The sequence below is a fragment of the Myodes glareolus genome, chromosome 23 (genome assembly GCF_982192425.1).
Source record: "Myodes glareolus chromosome 23, mMyoGla1.1, whole genome shotgun sequence".
Taxonomy (NCBI): Eukaryota; Metazoa; Chordata; class Mammalia; order Rodentia; family Cricetidae; genus Myodes; species Myodes glareolus.
This window is the reverse complement of record NC_142048.1, coordinates 47908794-47925463: the sequence shown is the minus strand read 5'-3', so window position 1 is coordinate 47925463 and position 16670 is coordinate 47908794. Positions and strand designations below refer to the sequence as shown.

Here is a 16670-nt window from a genome sequence, read left to right as displayed (position 1 = left end):
GATCTGTGGGAGTGGCAGGCAGCTCTATTCCAAGCCGCTCCTGCGTGCTGCAGATACCCTGCTTTGCTGTAGCAACTGGTGAGGGGCTGACCACGGCCTGGCCTCTGCGGCCCCTCGCAGAGTCTCTCTGAGCCCTTCTCCTTCCCAGACACCAGCAAAGAAAGGTCATGGGCTAGAAGCAGATAATTATGCTGTCTCAGGAACTGAGGGTTTTCTCTGAGGACCGCAGGAATGCAGCTCATCTTTTCAGTCTTTCTTCTTCAGTATTAACAAAGTCAACCAAAAAAAAAAAAAAAAGGAAAAAAAAAAGGTTTTCTTCCCCACCAGGACTCACCAGTGCTGGATGAGATGGATGAGAGCAGTCAGCATGAATTTTAATCAGGGTGTCTTGGTTTTCAGCCCTGAGTTTTTCCATAATCGATCTCTTTTTGTCTATTAACTAACAGCAAATAGTCATAGGCTTTGAGAATCAATCGATCCCGACACAGAGAATCCAATTGCTTACATTTAGAGCTAAACTCTGGTGAGTGTGTCTACAGAAGCCAAATTTATGCAAAAGGTGTACCCCAAGAGGCTCATTTTTTCCTTGTGAGAGTGACTTGCTCTCAGGCGCCTTTAAAAGGTGAGCTACTATTGTTAATGAGTTTCCACCAAGTGCATCCCAATTTTCCTTTCTTTCCCAGGGACGTACCCGTGGTGAGGGTGAGATCCATCTGGATCCTCCTTGATTTGGCTCTTCTTTTTCCTATGCCCAGCAGTTTTAGTTTGCTGGCAAGTTTTCCTGCAGGGGCTGTGTCCCTCCGGCCTCTGGGAGGTGTGTTGGGGAGGCTGCCATGCAAGGTGGGATGCCCTGGGATCAATCAGCACATTGTTCTGTGGCTAAAGCGGGCTGGAGAGATGGAGTTTGGAGACGTACACAGATGCATTGACTACTTCTACAAGGCTTAATGAGGGGTGGGCAGCATCTCAGAGGACTACAGAGCCCAAGAATAGTGTTTCTTAGCCTCATCTATCATGCAAGGCCCCCCCGTCAGCACACTCCTCTTGACCTTAATGACTGTGGCTAATCCAGGAGCATTCGCTACAGAAATGTACTGTCTAAGCACTCAGGAGATGGGAAAGCCACCAGGTGTCAGCAGGCAATGTCCTGCTGACATACTACACGGGAAAGCACACGTTCCAGGCCTTTTCCAGCTTCTGGGAGGCCCTTGTGTTTTAGCAGCAGAATTCTAATTTTGATATGACCATTTCAATTTTTCCTATCCATACAGATCAAACATTTTCAGAACGATCAATGCTTAATTCCTATGTTGGTTCCTTCGGCATCGCCGGGACTCGACACCTGAGAGAAATAGCTAAGAGGAGGAATGGATATTTTTTTTTTCCTGCCTCTAGGTTTGAGGGTTTTCATCTCATGATGGCAGGAAAAACAGGGCAGGGCAGTGCTCTCCATGGCAACAGGTATAGGTGATGGGGCCGCCGTTGATAGCACGACAGGCCAAGCAGTAGTGAGTACCCAGAACTGATCCTAGGTGCTGACCTTCAAAGGCCCAGACCTCGTGACCCACTTCCATCAGCCAGCCGCCTCCTATAGGCTCCACATCTTCAAATTAGCATAAGCCCGAGAGCAAGGCTCCCAATAGTGGCTGTTGGGAGGTTTCAGACTCAATCTATGGCTGTTCTCTTTTATTTAGCTGTTTGTCCCTCTGGTGGTTTACTATGAACTTAAAAGTCAGATGGAATGTTCCAGACTTGGCTTTGGAATGTCTTACACTGAATCACCACATCTGTTTTTGCTGGTCAGAAAGGGGTCTGGAGGTGGAAGACACGTTTGAGCTCCTTCCCTTGCGTCCTCCTTGCCTTTCCTTGGTTCCCATTCCACCTCTGGCTCCATTGCCCTTTGGAATTCCGTGCCATCTCCTCAAGGCTCTGGCATTGCCATGTGGATGAAAATCTTGCTTTCTGTATCTCAAACATATGAGGCAGGACCCCTTGGATGTTTGAAAGTCTGCTATGACAGAATGGACACGGAAGGAAAAAAAAATCACGGGTGGTACTTTGCTTAGCTAGCAAGTGTGTGGGTCTCATTATCCAATCTTAATTAAAATGAGAAACATCTAATTTAGTGAGTTGTAAGACCATCAGATAATATGAAGTGATAAGTGTGATGGTTTTCTCATCAGTTGCTGTATTCACGGTGAATTAACCACTTACAAAGGGCTCACATTCATTTCCTCATTCCTCACTAATGTCCTACACACGTCTTTCTTATACTCCTTTCAGAGAGTGTAGAGCTGAGACTGGGAGAGGTGGAATAATTTGCTGTTGGTTCCTGATGTAGAAGGTGTCACATGACATTCCCCAGTCATGTCCTGGACGTCCTCCTGACACCGCTGGGAGGATGGCTTTGAAAGGTTGAGTTCACCGGCCAGAGACTATAGATCTTTCCTCTCCTCTGGAGGATGTGCTTTCTTTTGCTTTGGTCCAGATCTGGATGACCCGGAGAATGGCACAGCAAACCACAGGCTCTCAGATACCCTTTGTGATTTCATTGTCTTCCTCCAGCCTCTCCATACATTCATAAGAGAGAGTTTGGCTCTTTTTATCAAACACGCTGTCATCTGTGGGTGGTGGATGTGCGGAAGTTTCCATGTGACAGCTGGTACTGGTTGTCAAGTGAACCCTAACACTGGTGTAGGAATTCTCTTCGTGGATTTGCCATTCTGGAGTGTAGTTACTTTTGATGAGACTCACAGAAATCGCTGAACTTGGAACCAAATGACAGACAGGGTTGGGTTTGGCTCTATAGTGTTGCCCTTGGGCAAGCTACGGAATGTCAGTATCTGGAGAGAAAGGGGAGCTAGAGAAAGGGTTTCATCTTAGTCATTGAAGATATGAGGCTCAAGGGGTTGCCATGACACTGTGGGGAAACCATTTTGTGGCAGATTCTTGCACAATCAGCGTTCTTCTCTCTATGTCACAGTAAGTGAACTTGTATTAGGTTTTGGGGAATCAGTTTAACTATTGTCACAATGTGTTATAAAAATCTACATTATCATACTACTGCTATTGCTTGTAAATGGAGACCACTTTTCTGTTTCCCAAACACCCAGACCCGAATTATCACATAGAAACTACATTGATTACAGCATTGTTTGTCCAATAGCTTAGGCATATTCCTAGATAGCTCTTACATCTTAAATTAACCCATTTCTCTTAATCTGTGTCTCACCATGAGGCTGTGGCTTACCAGTAAGGTTCCAGTGTCCATCTCCTTCTACAGTTAGATGGCATCTCCTTGGCTCCACCTACTCTCTCTGTTTCTGTTCTGCTTTCCCACCTGACTTTCCTCTGCTAAGCCATTGGCCCCCCAAAGCTTTATTCATCCACTAATAAAAGCAACACATAAACAGAAGGCTGTCTCACATCACTTGCCAGCACTCACCAGGCAGCTGGAGTGCCAGAGTCCATTCCAGAGTCCACTACATGGGTATCTATTCTCACAATCCCCTTTGTCTCCATGGTGCCTTCCTCAGCATCTGAGCTTGGCACTGTGTCTCTGCCAGCAGCATGGCTTATATTCCTATTGTTTTCTGAGATACATTGCACCCGTGATTTCCCTACAGCCTTCATCACTCCCCTTCCACCAGACCTTCCCTTCCATCCTCCCCAAACTCACCCCTCCCAGCTCTGTCCTGGGCTTCTGTTGCTTGGCCTCTGCACCTTCAACCCATTCTGCCCCATACCAGTGATGGGCATAGCCTTCCTCTGCCCGTTGCTGACCGTTGCTATCCTGAACAAATCAGGGATCAGTTGGTGTTGTTAGACTCCAAGGTTTTCAGAAGCTGGGCTCTGCGGGAAGTTTGGCTGTGAGCCGAACAGGGGGATGCAATATTTCAGAAAGTATGTCAGTTTCTCTTCATCTACTGAAGACCAAAGTGCTAGAGAGAGAGAGAGGGGGAGAGAGAGAGAGAGAGGTGGAGGTCAGTTGAACAGAGCAGTGGTTCATCTATTCAAAAATTAGCCCGCTGTCTCCTCACTTTTTTCCTATGTGTTAAAAAAATGAGTGTGTTTCACATAGCTATAAAAAGTAAGGAAGAGGGCACTGTAGTTTATGTTGAAAATTGTATCTAATTGAAGAGATGTTTGGTGGCTCCGGACCAGCGCTGTGTTACAAAGCTCTGTGTTGATGTAAGGGTTCTGTGTCTACTCACAGAGTGTGGTGAGGGAGCCCCATGTGTGTGGCTATGGACATTTGCAATGCAGCTAATGTGAGCCATCAGCCGACTTTTGATAGTATTTTATTTTATGCTGCAATAGCCACGCATCATAGCCACACACACTGCAGACACCACAGGAGATAGTGCAGCCTTCTCTAGCTTGAGTACTATTATAGACCCTTCAGATGTTAGCATCCTTCCCCTCTGCCATCTTGATGCACTTTCATCATGCCCCATAGGGGAGAGGGAACACGGCTACCTCTACTCTCTAAAAGTTAGATCTGCCTGAAGGCCCTGCCTCTGCGTCTGCCAGGCTCACCAGACTTAGCATTGACTTAGCCTGAAACTGAAGCCCATGTAGAAGACTAATAAAAAGAACAGTGATTGCAAGAGACCATTTGCTATTTCCCCCCAACCGGCTACGTAATACTTACATTTAGTAACTCAGTCTTCACGGCATCCCAATGAGGTCTGTCCATCAGTGTAGTATAGCCATTTTATATGCAGGAAACTGAGGCATAGCCACAGAGGTAGCATGTGCTAGGATTTAAGTGGAGACATTAGAAAGTAAAGCCTTCTCTCTGACAGCTTCTGAAGGGTTTCTGTCATACTACCTTGCAGACAAATTCCTGACCGAGCGCCTTGAACCTTCTCAGTACTTAATCTACATGACAGTGAACTCTGAATTTTATTTTAAAATGGATTCCAAGAATGCCCTAAGCTGGTGCCAGTTCATTCTGGCACTGCCAAGGGCTAGTGCAGGCTTTGCAAGCTAGGGCACAGTGTTCAGCAGACCTGCACTTCAGGCGTCAGCTGTAAGCCCCGGGGCTCCTCTGCCCACCTGGACTTCTCATTAGCGATGCATCTCCAGTTCAAGAATTCATTGGCAGGAATCTCAGAATCCAGGAAAGAGCTAGACTTTTGGTTAGTTTCACTTGGATCCAGATGGGAACCAGCCAAATGAGAAGGCGTTGAAGTCAAGATCTGGGAGAGGTGGCATTTCTGGAGCTCCTGGGCCCTATCCCTGCGTAATGAGGACACACTGTCCTCCGAGAGCATTGAGGCACTGGCCCAGGAAGCTGGGTTGAGCCCTGGGGCCAGCAGTGGTGACCGCGGCTTCATTGCGTAGGTGAACTTGGCTGAATCGGTGGCGGTGGCTGTGGCTGTACTCTGGCTGCTCACACTCGGCTCCCTGAGGCCGTGCAGGCGTGCTTTGGCCTCTGCCCTCTAACCGTGTAGCTGAGGTTTGGAAGCGTGACTCACTTCTGTGTTGGAACTGCCTCCGAACTCAGCGGGGACATCACTTTACCACTGCAAGCTAGCATGTCCCGCCACCAATAGGAAAGATTCCTCTAAGGGGTGACGATCTCCACCCCAAGGGCCTGGAGAAAAGGCAAAACCGTTCTGTAGGAATCTTTTTAAATTAGCATGTGTTACAGAAATAAAATAATGGCTTTGTCATGACATTTTCACACATACACATCCTGAACTCTGCAGATTGGTAGACTCTGCAGACAGCCCTGCCTGTGCCAGACCCTTTTCTGGTGACTAAAGATAAGGAAGGGGACATAAACATCTTTTTTGTTGTTGTTGTTTGTTTTTTTGTTTTTCGAGACCGGGTTTCTCTGTAGCTTTGGAATCTGTCCTGGACCTAGCTCTTGTAGACCAGGCTGGCCTCGAACTCAGAAATCCGCCTGCCTCTGCCTCTTGAGTGTTGGGATTAAAGGTGTGCACCACCACCGCCAGCCATCTTGGCCTTTTTTAGTCATTCCTGGGCACCTGCATTTTCTCATTTTCTCTTCATGAAGCTCCCGTGAGAAAGACACTATCGATGTCTTTGTTTTAGAGATGAATGAGGCTAAAAAGTTACCAGTGTTGCCCATTAACATTCACTGCTCGCTACTGGTGTGAGCTTTGTGGTTTTGTTTGTTTCTTGGGGGTGGGGCGAGATCATGGAGGCCAGAAGAGGGTATTAGATCCCTCATAGCTGGGGTTACCCCCAGTGACTATGAACCGCCTGACATAGGTTCTGGGAACTGAACTCAGGTCCTCTGGAACACGAGTACTCACCTTCAGTCACAGAATCCTTTCTCCAGCCCCTGGTGTGATGTTTAAAATAACTAGTGGGTGAGTAATAGGGGTGCAGAGCTCTGAGTCTTCCTGAAAATATGCGCCAGAATGGACTTGTTCAAAATGGAGAGCAAGTGAGCCATGGGCTGGAAATTGACTTATTCAGAATACAGAGCAGGTGAACCATGGACCGGAAATGGATTTGTTCAGAACAGAGAGTGAGTCAGCCATGGACATAGTTGGAGTGTTTCTTCCAGATGTGGCGGTTGATCCATTTACTGAATTCTCTTACAGGCTTAGTGAGGCAAGGTTATGCCCTTCCCTATGCCAGATCTATAACAACATAGACAGCATGGAGTTAGAAAGATACAGCCCCAGACTTTGCATGGGCTTCAACATATAGTTACAATATAAAACCAGGTGTGTTGGAGGAGGGAGGATGTTTGTTTGTCCCGGCCACCCAGAACCAAAATAATCACACAGAAACTGTATTAATTAAACCACTGCTTGGCCCATTAGCTCTAGCTTCTTATTGGCTAACTCTTATACTAATTTAATTCATTTCTATTAATCTATATATCGCCATGTGGCTGTGGCTTACACAGGTTCCCAGCGTCTGTCTCCACTGACTCCATGGCTTCTCTCTTGACTCTGCCCTCTTTCTCCCAGCACACAGCCTAGCTTTTCCCACCTAGTTCTGTTCTGCCCTTGCCACAGGCTCAAGGCAGTTCTTAGTTCATTAACCAATAAAAGCAACACATAGACAGAAGGACCTCCCACAGCACAGGTGGTCAGATGAATAATCCAAGAGAGCAGCTAGAACCAGGCTCCGAGTCTGGAGAAACAGTGAGGCGAGAGGAGTGTCAAGGAGTTTGGAGGACAGCATATGGTTGCCAAGGCTTGAAAACAAGCAGGTACTTAACAGGTTCTTGCTCTACACATAAGAGGAAAGGGACTCAGGTCTGTCCACTCTCCTGCCCAGCCAGAGGGGCCTTCAGGTGCTTAGGATCTTAGTGTTCTGCAAGCTTCTTGCCCTGTTTACATTTACCTGTGAGATTCAAACCCCCGAGAAGAAGTGTGTCTTAGATCTCAGGAATGGTGAGCATGGATGTACCTGTGTGCTAGGGACTCTGTCAGGCTTCTGCCCTTGTGAAGCGCTGGAGTTGGGTTTCCTGAGATAATCCCAGGGGTCCTTCTGGCTCTAACAATTAATTATTTTGAGATTTTTTTGTGGAAAAAAATGTTTTGCAAAGCAAATGAATAGTGTAAACAAGATTATAAAGAGAATGTTTGCCTTCTTAAGGGAATAAACTGTTCTAAAATGCACCAGGAGCATTCATTTGCATATAAACAATACAAATTTTATATAAGCAGAGGAGGCTTGTTTTTTTTAGGTGCTTTGGTAAGTTAATTACAAATACTTTGTCAATTGTACAAGTCTGTGTGTTTTAGGAAGCAATATATCCGAATTCCTTGTAAATAGCCTGTACTTTGGACTGTTCATGATAGCTGAATTTTCTTAAATCACTTCTCTGTCCCATGGGCTATAAATGTTTGGAATTTGTATTCCCAGGAGAGATTTGAATACATTCATCTTGGACTTATCTGATGCCAAATGAACCCCCATTTGCCTTTGGGCATTTTGAGTCAGCACGGTCCTGCCCTGCAGCATCCGAAGGCCTGGCTGCACTTGTAATTCATGCTGCCTGTGGTTTCTGCATCTCCCTTCTCTCTCATACATCTGAGCACTTCTTCCCTCCACTCCGTCTACCCAGCAGACTGCACGGAGTTCCACTAAAATTGAACGCTGCAAATATTTCATCCATGTAGACAATGACATTTATGATTTGAGCGTTATTCGGAGGTGGCAGTCTTCTTCCTGTCCCCCTTCCCCCACATTCTCTTTCTCCCCTCCCCACTATTTCCTGGACCCTTTCTCCAGACAGCTACCATCCTTAGAAACTGTGTGTCTGACCTGACTCCTTTGTCACCTGACCCTCTTTCATAAGCATAGAAATTGCCTATCACTTGCGGAAGCTTGGCCATTTTCTTAACGGCTTTCTTTCCTATTCCAAAGTGGCGGTTGGAAATAGCCAGTTATGGTTGGTTGTGTCAGGGTGAACTCAGGCAAAGATTATCTGGGGAATGCATGACTGCTTTAAGGATCCTTAGAGATCTGGGCAAATAAAGAGACTGGGCGAATTTCCAGGCAGAATGAGCAACCAATGCAAATGGACATTGCAGAGGAGACCATGTCAGGGGCAGGAACCTCAAGTGATCTGCAGAATTGTGGCAGGGAGGAGTTATCCCAAGGGCATCCTTGCCCAGAAGGTGGCCCAGAGTCTGAAAGCTGCAATGTTAGAGAGTCCTTTCTGTCTCATGAGACTATACTTTTCCATTCTGGAGCAGGAGGTGGTTCCACGATGCTGAGACAGTAGTAGACACGAAGTGAAGTAGGAGACCAACAGACCGGCAGTTGATTGGTGGCAACCTGATAGGAAAACGCCCTGAATCCTGTCTTTAAGTGAGGAAGTGTGGGAAGGGAGGAATGGAAAGAGCGGGTGTTCCCTTGAGGAATACACTTCAACTTGGTTTTTCATTATGCCATCTGATAAAGTTAAGTAAAGGCGCTAAGCCTTTGGCTACCATCTACTTTCGGGAATATAGGTTGGATATTTTTGGTGCTGGGGTGAAGCCTAGGCGTGGCACACGGTAGGCAAGGACTGTAGTACTGAGCTGTGTACCTAGCCCTGTTTGTTTTCTTCCTTTTTGTCTTGAGACAGGGCCTCACTAAGTTGCTCTGGCTGACCTTGAACTCACACTCTCCTAGACCTTTAACCTTTTTCTCTTGCCTCGGCCTCCTGGACGGCTTGGTCAGTCAAATAGTTCAAATCATGACTGTTTAGTACACAGATCTAAGACCACAGCTCCTCCTTGCCCAGCACTCTGCCTATGTTGTTTCCTATGAACCACAACCTGTGGTGGCATTTTTGTCACTATGGTCCGACTGTCAGAAATGCAGGTCTGTGAGACCAGACAATATTATTCTGCTTTGGTTTTAAACTTATTTATGGGACGGTTGAAACTTACTGTGGGACAGATGGGTCATTCCATTCCCCTTTAATACCCCTTTCAAACATGCATGCTGATTTAATCCCAGGACGACAACCTGTGTCCATTTCAGGTCGTTTTCAAAGGTGAGATCTTTTTTCAGTGATGTTTATGGTGTCGCACTGCGACGCCTGCCTGGTCTCCAGGTGGGAGCAAAATCCACTCTTTTGAACGTTTTGGATCTAAGATGCAGCAAAGGTCTAGAAAGCTCTGTGCTTGTGTTTGCCTGATCTCAAGGCCTGATTCTCATCTGTCTAGGGCCAAGGCCATCCCATCCCATAGGAGCTACAGTTCACAGAAGTTGCATGTCATTCCTTGACTCTCTTACATGGAAGCTTCTGGAAGACACGAGCAACTTTTATAAGCGGTTTCATTTCTTTCCAATGGTGTTCCAGAGACTTCCAGTGAAGTTAACACCTAGCATTCTCAGAAAGGTTGCAAGTGTTCAAAGGGGACTGGTAGGCTTATCCTGCTTTTTGTGTGTGCTGACTGTAGAGGAAGCTGTGTTACTGACGTGTAGGTAGCGCCTGAAATTCTCTCTTCCAACTCAATCCAGTTGGACACAGACCATGAGACTACCTGTGATGATCAATCTTGGTTGCTATCTCGACACTCCTGGGAATGAGGGCTCTTCTGCTGATGTGCTGTCTCTGATGTACTGGCCTGCAACCATGTCTGTAGTGAGTTTCCTTGATTAGTAATTGATGGAGGAGGGCCGAATCCTGTGGGCAGTACCCTCCATAAGCAGGCTGGCCTAACTTGTACAAAAAGGTAGCTTCATGTGAGCCTGGGAGCAAGCCAGGCAAAAGCCATTTCTCCTTGGTTGCCACCTTAGTATCCGCTCCAGGCTCCTGCTGTAGCTTCCTTTGATGATAGATTATAATCTATATGATGAAATATGCTTTTCATCATGGTGTTTGTCACAGCGACAGACAGCAAACTGGAACACTCACCTTCCACGGAACTAGAAACAATGTCATGAATTCGCCTTCCTCCACTTTCCTTCAATTTTCTATTTTAAGAAATTTCTGAAAATATATGAATTATGCAGCTTATCTCTCCGATGAAAAGGAATTTTCTGCTCGGATTGAATAGCTCCATATTTATTAATAGCAGTAAAGATTTCCATGTTCTTTGTATCCAATGGAATGCTACATAAAATACGAAGGAGCCATCCCAGCAAGGATAGCAGCTACAGGAGAATAATTATAAAAAGCTATATGGAATTGAAAGGCCCTTTAATTTGTCATCACTTCTCCGCATTCAGAAAGGATCTGAATAATTATGCCAACTATAAAGGGAACTGAGTGATATTTTTCCTCATTATGAGATTAAATCCTTAATAGACCACTTTCGCTATAAGTTAAAACAAAATTCCTCACTCGTCTGGATTCCAAGAACGACGCAGTCGGGATTGGGGACTGCTTGCTGTAGATGTTCTTAGACTCCTAACTGGTACCCACAGATGTGCGTTCCAGGCTCATTTTCATTTGAAAAACGTTCATCTCCACAGTTTATGGAAATGGAATTATACTTGCCTGCTAAGTATGAACTTTTGGCCTTTAGGTTACATTAATTCATGCAGTTGACAAGGGCAGTAGGATTTCCTTAGGTCACGAACTATCGGTGACGTGACGGAGACCAAACGTGAGATTGTTTTCTTTGTAGGGGAAGTATTTTTAAACACGGCTGTGGTTTCCAAGGTCATTTCAAGGCCAAACTTCAAAGCCATTAGACAGAAGAAAAAGTGTGGAGCCGTCTTTTCTGTGTGGTTTACATTATACTGACAGCATGCTAATCCTTACTTAGGTGATCAGAATGTTCAACAGAAGCTTTTTTTTTTTTTGAAAATGAGGTTTTGTATATGAGTGAAAGTGTTTCACTTCGTAGATGTTGAACATTTTCATTAGCTTGCGATCAAGGCATCTGGCTCTCCATACTGAAAGATGCTATCCAAGCTGCTGTGGGGGTATCCTAAGCAGTGTGACTTCTCTGTGAACCCTGTTTACTGCAATAATAGCCAGCATGACAAGATATGCCCATAGGTGTAATAGTCACACAAATGTTAGCGGGGTAACCAACTGCTTTCTAATAGGATGTAAGGCCCACTCCACGGGAGGAAACTCATGCCTGCTACTGAAATGTGGTCAAGAATCCACAACTGGGGAGCTCACAGGCCCTAGGGGTAAATCATCTTAGTGTTGTTTTGCTAAATGGACGTTGTGTCAAGCCGTCTTCTAAATTCATGGGTCTCTCTCTCTCTCTCTCTAGCTTAGTACAGCTCTCATATCTTATCAGAGACATGACTTGAGTGCTCAGCCACCATAAGGACATTTCTATCATACCTCATCCCTAAGACTCAAGGGCCATCATGGAAGATAGGGCAGGGAGATTGCAGGAGCTGAAGGCCAGGGAAGGCCAGAGCAAAGTGACCGGTATAAGCTGCACACAATTTCTTACATAGAGGTGAGATCCTGGGTCTCTTCCCACTTTTCAGAACGGGGACCTCATCTGGCTCGAACCTCTGCAGACCTTGCAGATGCTGCCACAATCTCTCTGAACATCTGGAAGATGCTGTTTCCTTGGAGTCCTCCATCACCTCTGACTCTTATCATTTTTCTGCTTTCTCTTCCACTTGGATCCCTGAGCCTTGAGTGGAAGGGTTTGATAAAGACATCCCATTGGGACCCAGGTGCTCTAAAGTCTCTAACTCTGAGCATTGCTCAATCGTGGGTGTCTTTGTTAATTCTCACCCACTGCAAGAAGCTTCTCTGATGCAGGTTGATCTGTATGGGTAGCAGTATGTCATTAGGATTCATTTTATTGCTGTGTTCCTTTGACATACCAATAATATTGGGCTTTCCTATAAGTCTGTTTAGTTCTTGGCCATTTTTAGCAGTATCAGGTTATAGGTTACATCTTATGTAGTGAGCCTTAAACCCAACAGGAGAGACAGTACCTACAACCAGACACATTTCACTACCAAGTTACGGCTCTGGTGCCAGGTGTGAATCACTTCTTGTTGAGTGTTTGACCAAAGGAGTCCCATGAAACCCCCTAAGCATTACAGACTATTTTAAAAGCTGTTGGTTGCGTTCTACAACCTGATGGTAAAGACTTATTGCTGAAGACAGCACTCCATTATGAAACCAAACATGGTAGAGTCAAGCTGGTGCCCAACTAGGAGTTTTACCCCTAATAACCAGCTGGAAGGTGCTATGCAAGCTATCAAAGGAGAACGGACATCGATATCACCCAGCTACAAACCATTTGACCTACAACAGCAGCCTATCTGCAAGGTTTACTAGTGCAATAGTGGCACAAATGTTATGGAAGGAATCAACCACCTTTGGGCATCTGTTGCTTTTATATTAAGATCATTTGGAATGGAGCAAGTATCTGGATTGAGTGTAGAAGTGCAGATTCTTCGCAATATGGAGATGGCATTGATAATTCAGCCATTACATAATACAGATTATTTAATCTCCTAAAAGAATCACTATAGAAGACCTGGGGAGATGGCTAAGAGGGTAAATGTGGAGAGAAATAAGGATGGAAACTTGAAGGTGTTCCTGACTGCCATATAGATGTGACACATGTGTACACACACTCTCATACTACATACACACACACACTAAAATGATTCACCAAATAAATTCAGCCTAATTTAAGTTTGATGGGATTGGGGTTGAAGGGAGGGAGAATGGGAGAGGGGAGTGCCAATGTGTATTATTATGGGGGAAAGTACCATTGTCTTCCTTTCTGTCTTACAGCCTGAAGAATAAGTAGTGAATGCATCAGTCAAGAGCTGAGAAGAGATGCCGGCATTTCTCTGTGGCAGAGAACTGCTCACCAACCACAAGAGGACCCTTTCTCGAGCAATGAACACTTCTTTCAAGGATGCACAGATTAACACATGACCCATCTTGATTTTTGGAAGTAGATAAGATTTCTTTTCTTCATTTAATTTAGTGGCAAATTATACTCGGATGAGTTTAAAGAATCCTTTCTCGGTAACATGTTTAGCACAAGTTCCAAACTGCAGTCACACAGCAGCTAGTTGGAGCATTCTTCGAACTTACAAAGAGTGGAAAAATTTAATTTCCTATTTATTCTAGATTTCCTTAGAGTCGCAGTGATTCCGTGAGACCCTTCATGATTATCATGTAAGTCTCCTAGATCCATTAACAAATATACTTTTGTCATCGCGGGGAACATAGTTGGGGACAACACCCACAGAAACAGAACAAATTGTGGCGTGTGGAAGTTACGTAACAGACAGACTACTGGTCCTTCCTGCTTCACACCCATGAGCCAGCCTTGTCTCTACATGCCAGGAGCATGAGAGTAGGTGGGAACAGAGAAGAAGGACCTTCACCCTGGATCACCTTGACAGAGAGCCTCCCAAGATTAAGCCAAGTTCTCCTTGCAAGCTGCCAGATCATAGCTTAGGAAAAGAATTAGTTTGATTGCATGATGATCCTATTAACTCAAAATGTTGCCGCCGCGGCTGACTTTGGTATGATGCTTTTCTAAAGGTATCTGGCAGAGAACTTAAACCCCAGAGTGAGAGGGAAGTAGTTCTTAAAAAGTTGGCCTGAATTGTGGGCTTTCATTTGGGACAGGGATGATTTGGGGAGAAAGTGACTAAATCCGAAAGAAGCTCTGTTCTTCTGTTTCTCTTCCATCGAGTTGCTGAGCTGGGAATCGGTGACTTGAAGAAGAAAGCTTCTGGGTAGAGCATGGGTGAGACCGGATGGAGTCTGAGTGCAACTGTAAAACTCCTCCCCCGGGGTTAATTGCTCTGCGTTGAGATGGGAAGGGGTGTTTTGTAGACACCACAAGGTAGATGCAGAACTTTCGTTCCTGGGCTGTCAGCTGGCTGGAGCAGCCCTTTACACCTTGTGACCACCAATCTAATGAAGTCGGACTTTTCCAGACGTCATTGCTTTCCACGGAGATCTGAAGTGGTTACAGCCAGTGAGCAATACATGAGACGACATGGATGTACAGTGTTGTTCTTAAGGTGCCTGTTTTGTTGTGTGAGGGGATCACAGTCACTGTGGCTGCGAAGAGGAAGGTCACACACCACGGACTGCTGCAGAGAGGAAGAAGGGTGTGGTGACACCAGTTTTATTTTGCTATTTTGGGAAGAAGCACACAACAGAGCTACAATCGCCCAGTGATGGCTCTTCTTCGAATGTGTGGGATAAAGCTTTATTTGTCGATTCTGCTGTAAAATAAGCATAGTCTGAGTTTTGTATTTTTAAATCTTTTTTTTTCTGTTTATGTTTTAGTGCCTGAGCTCTTTCCCCAAAGTGTTGTGTTTATTTCTTTTTCACGACCTAAGATAGGAAAGCCTAGGAACATAGATTCCCTTTGCGTTACAGTGAAGCCTTGCCAAGCCCTTTCTAGTTGAACTTCCAATAATCTGATTATTTCAGAGTGCCTCATCGAAATACCATTGCTCTTTGGCAAGCTGAGTCAAGCACCCCACCAGAAATTTTGTCGGTTTGATTGTCCTCACGTTTATTCATGCCCATGCAGATAAGGGGAGTTTCATTCCCGCACACCATGAGGACCACTTGCCCAGACCACATGATGCAGGAGGGCTCAGAAATGCCTCTGTATCCTGGGAACCATAGATTAGGAACACCTCTACACAGAAAACTGCTGTGCACTGTTCCTTTGGTGTGGCTGTATGTTTAATTAAGTCTTATATTACTTTCTGATTTTATTGTGGGTAGATGGGAGTTGGATTTAGGGCAAATGTTTTCAAACGGCCAGTTAATTCTGCTGGAAAGAAAACAGACACATGCTGCCATTACTCTGGACACCCTGGAACATGAGGAAAAAACATACTCCATTAACTCTGTATTAAACCGAGATATCTATGTTCAATAGGACAGTCATTGATGGTTGATATAGTCAAACGTCTCTTTCTCTTCTCTTCCCATCCCATGACATAATCTCAGGAATTCGACATGCATTGTTCCCGTACTCTGCCACTGAACTCCAGCATAGCCCCGACTCCTCAGAGAACTAAATCACTCCTTAGTCCTGTCCTGGCAATACAATTCAAATTTGCTTTACAAAACGTTCTTCCCTTTTAGTGCAGAAATAAGCTGGAGGCTAGCTCGTGTGCCAGTGGCCACAAATGTCACAGCAGTGAGTCCCAGATTGATGAGCTCTCCTTATATACAGTCGCCACAGCCCGGCGAACTAATAAATATGCTCATAAAGCGATCCACTAAGCAGCAAACGCAGCAATGATCCCGTCTGCTGATAAAGTAGCCATAAAACTCATCCACTGCTGCTGGACTAGGAGACCAATAGGATGTGAACTTCCTTGGCCTCTTAGATGACATAGGAACATAAATTGGAACAGCAAGGATCTTCACACTGTTGGAGTAAGTTTATTAGGTCAACCATATCAAAAGGCAAGAACAATGGGCCGCATGTACAGCACTGACCTCCTGCAGAAATCCCACCTTTTGGTCAAAGCTGAGTGAGACTTTTTTTTTTGACAAGCCAGTGTGAATACAGAAGCTAAACCCAAGCCAGGTCGTAACCACACTCCCCACCAACCATCTGTCATTTACTTGATCAGCTTGTCCAACGAATTATTTTTCTTTTGTAAGAATAAAATTAAGGATCTGTCTGTTCCGCATATTATTATTGTAGGGATGGATCCCCTCCTCATTTCTGGTTTCAAATTTGTTCATATTCAAGGCATGTTAAACTACCTCATAGGTTTGTTGTGTGGATTAGCTGATTAATAAATAACTGCTTAAAATAACGAGTCTGCCAGTGCGTGCTGCCTTAGTGTTTTTCCTTGCTGAAGATCTGTGAGTCAAATCAACTGTGTGATATTTAAATTGGATGTGTAAAGGCCAGATGTGGTGGCTGCAGCTGCCATCTTTGCATTCAGGGAGCTGCCATCTGAGTGTGCCAGGATAGACTAAGTGCACAATCCAAGACTGGGAGATATACCACCAGACAACACCAAATAACGAGCAAGCAAAATCAAAACTTTATTAATTATTTTAAATTATACTTTTGTTTGTTCTTTTATGTATATGTTTGTTTGTTTGTTTTTTGAGACAAGGTCTCTCTTTGTAGCTCAGGCTTGCCTGGAACTGTCAATGTCCTTCCTTGCCCCACCCCAAAAGGCTTCTAAATTCTTAAAAAGAGGAGTCAACACTGGCCTTCAGAATATCCAACATGATATTATGGTAGTTGAAATGTCTGCCTTTATAGTAATTTATA

The 16670-nt window shown here is 45.0% G+C and overlaps 1 protein-coding gene across 3 annotated transcripts in view; it reads left to right on the top strand.

Moving 5' to 3' along the window:
- The window catches only part of Zmat4 (zinc finger matrin-type 4), a 364200-nt gene extending 348000 nt beyond the window's left edge, over window positions 1-16200 (top strand). For all 3 annotated transcript variants that reach the window (XM_048456496.3, XM_048456498.3, XM_048456495.3), the window contains one exon: window positions 13175-16200. Coding sequence is in view for 2 of the 3 variants with exons in the window: in XM_048456498.3 (XP_048312455.1) it covers window positions 13175-13190 (16 nt within the window). In the remaining variant the exon portion in view is untranslated. The remainder of the gene's footprint in view (window positions 1-13174) is intronic.
- Window positions 16201-16670: the final 470 nt, after the last annotated feature.